General features: G+C 40.0%; 1 protein-coding gene across 1 annotated transcript; it reads left to right on the forward strand.

Annotated features, from left to right (window-relative positions):
- Positions 1-1,642: 1,642 nt before the first annotated feature.
- Positions 1,643-2,182, forward strand: LOC138902661 (uncharacterized). The gene is made up of 2 exons (XM_070190549.1): positions 1,643-2,007; positions 2,170-2,182. The coding sequence occupies exons 1-2, from the start codon at positions 1,643-1,645 to the stop codon at positions 2,180-2,182; spliced, it is 378 nt and encodes a 125-aa protein (XP_070046650.1).

Genomic DNA, 2,182 nt, shown 5'->3' on the forward strand with positions numbered 1-2,182 from the left:
TGTGATTTGATCAAGACTTGTGGGCTGCCACGTTAAGTGGTGATGCCCCCCCTTAATCTTATCCACCAAATATCTTAATTAATCAGGTAATATCTCATTACCCAATAATTAACCAATTACCCACATAATTAAGAATTATCTCAAATTACTTAAAATACTAATTACATTTAACACAGTTTATACACCTTACTATTATGGTCATGTGGTACCTTGTATGGTACTAGTCCATAAATATGGGGTATTATAGCTCGGACCGTATTTTATCTCAAAATGACAAACTTCGACGAAATTCATTTTCTTCGATTCGTTTACCCTCTAACCTTCACGGCACTTACTTATCGCCTGTTATAACTAGCATAAATGCTTATTTCCGTGCTTTTATCAATTTACTTATGATGTACTTTCACGTACGAAAATATGGGGTGTAACAGCGAATGTAGTAGCCGACGCCCACAACCGTAGATCTATGGGTAGCCTATCATATTTACAGCCAGAGAAGAGTGAGATAGCCTATGAGATTCATCAATTAGCTAATCTTGGAGTTCGATTACTAGATTCAGGTGATACTGGAGTTACAATTCAGGACACGGCAACATCCTCTTTAGTAACTGAAGTGAAGGAATGCCAGTATGAGGATCATGTGCTAGCTCATTACAGAGATACATCCACTCAAAAGGAGAAGACATCATTTGAGATTACAGGAAATAGAGTCCTCAGATATCGAGGTCGATTATGTGTTCCTAATATGGCAGGGCTGCGCCAGCAGGTTATGGGAGAAACTCACTATTCTCGTTATTCTGTTCATCCAGTAGTGACGAAAATGTATCATGATGTCAGGGAAATATACTGGTGGGATAAAATGAAGAAGGCTATAGCAGAGTTTGTTGCTCAGTGCCCTAATTGTCAGTAGGTTAAGATTGAGTATCAGAAAACCGGTGGATTATTGCAGGCTATAGAGATTCTGACTTGGAAATGGAAAGTAATTAATATGGATTTCATCATAGGCTTACCTCGTACCTAGCGTACATTCGATTCTATATGGGTTATTGTTGATAGACTTATAAAATCAACCCATTTTCTGCCTGTCAGGACTATGTATTCAGCAGAGGATTGTGCAAGGCTTTACATTAAGGAGATAATACGACTTCATGGTGTCCCTATATCTATTATCTCAGATAGAGGTGCTCAGTTTACAGCTAATTTCTGGAGGTCCTTCCAAAAAGGATTGGGGACTCAAGTAAGTCTTAGTACATCATTTCATCCCCAGACAGATGGTCAGGCTAAGCGTACTATTCAGACACTAGAGGATATGATATGGGCTTGTGTGATAGACTTCAGGGGTAGCTGGGATGATCATCTTCCACTTATTGAGTTGGCATATAATAATAGCTATCATTCCAGCATTCAGATGGCTCCATACAAAGCTCTTTACGGACGGAAGTGTAGGTCACCTATCGGATGGTTCGAGGTTGGGGAAACTAAGTTAATAGGACCAGAGTTGGTACAACAGGCATTTGAGAAGATAAGGCTTATACGGGAAAGGCTATCAGCAGCTCAAAGTCGTCAGAAGTCCTATGCAGATAATCGACGATGAGACTTGGAGTTTTAGGTAGATAACTGGGTATTCCTAAAGGTATCGCCGATGAAAGGCGTTATGAGATTCGGTAAGAAAGGAAAGCTTAGCCCTCGGTACATTGTACCTTATAAGATTATACACAGAGTAGGCCAGGTAGCATATGAGTTAGACTTGCCTTCCAACTTTGAGTCAGTACATCCAGTTTTTCATGTGTCTATACTCCGTAAGTGTATCAGAGATCCCTCTAGATTCATTCCAGTTGACGATGTTCAGGTCACAGAGCAGATATCATATGAGGAAGCTCCCATTGCTATATTAGATAGACATGTTCGGAGATTGAGAACTAAAGACGTATTTTCGGTTAAAGTACTTAGGAGGAACAAGAATGTGGAGGAGATGACTTGGGAAGCTGAAGAAGACATGAAGTCTAGGTATCCTCACTTGTTTCCGTTTTTGGAGGAGGATCGGACTTAGACATCACAACCTTTAGGTACGTATATGGTACTTAATTCTTATGTTAGATATTGTCATTGGTCGTGCGAGACCATTGGTGTTTTTGATCATTGTGGCCCTGTGTGGCTTTGTAATGTTAGGTTTTCTGTCTGA

Source organism: Nicotiana tomentosiformis, chromosome 12, assembly GCF_000390325.3.
Source record: "Nicotiana tomentosiformis chromosome 12, ASM39032v3, whole genome shotgun sequence".
NCBI classification, from domain to species: Eukaryota; Viridiplantae; Streptophyta; class Magnoliopsida; order Solanales; family Solanaceae; genus Nicotiana; species Nicotiana tomentosiformis.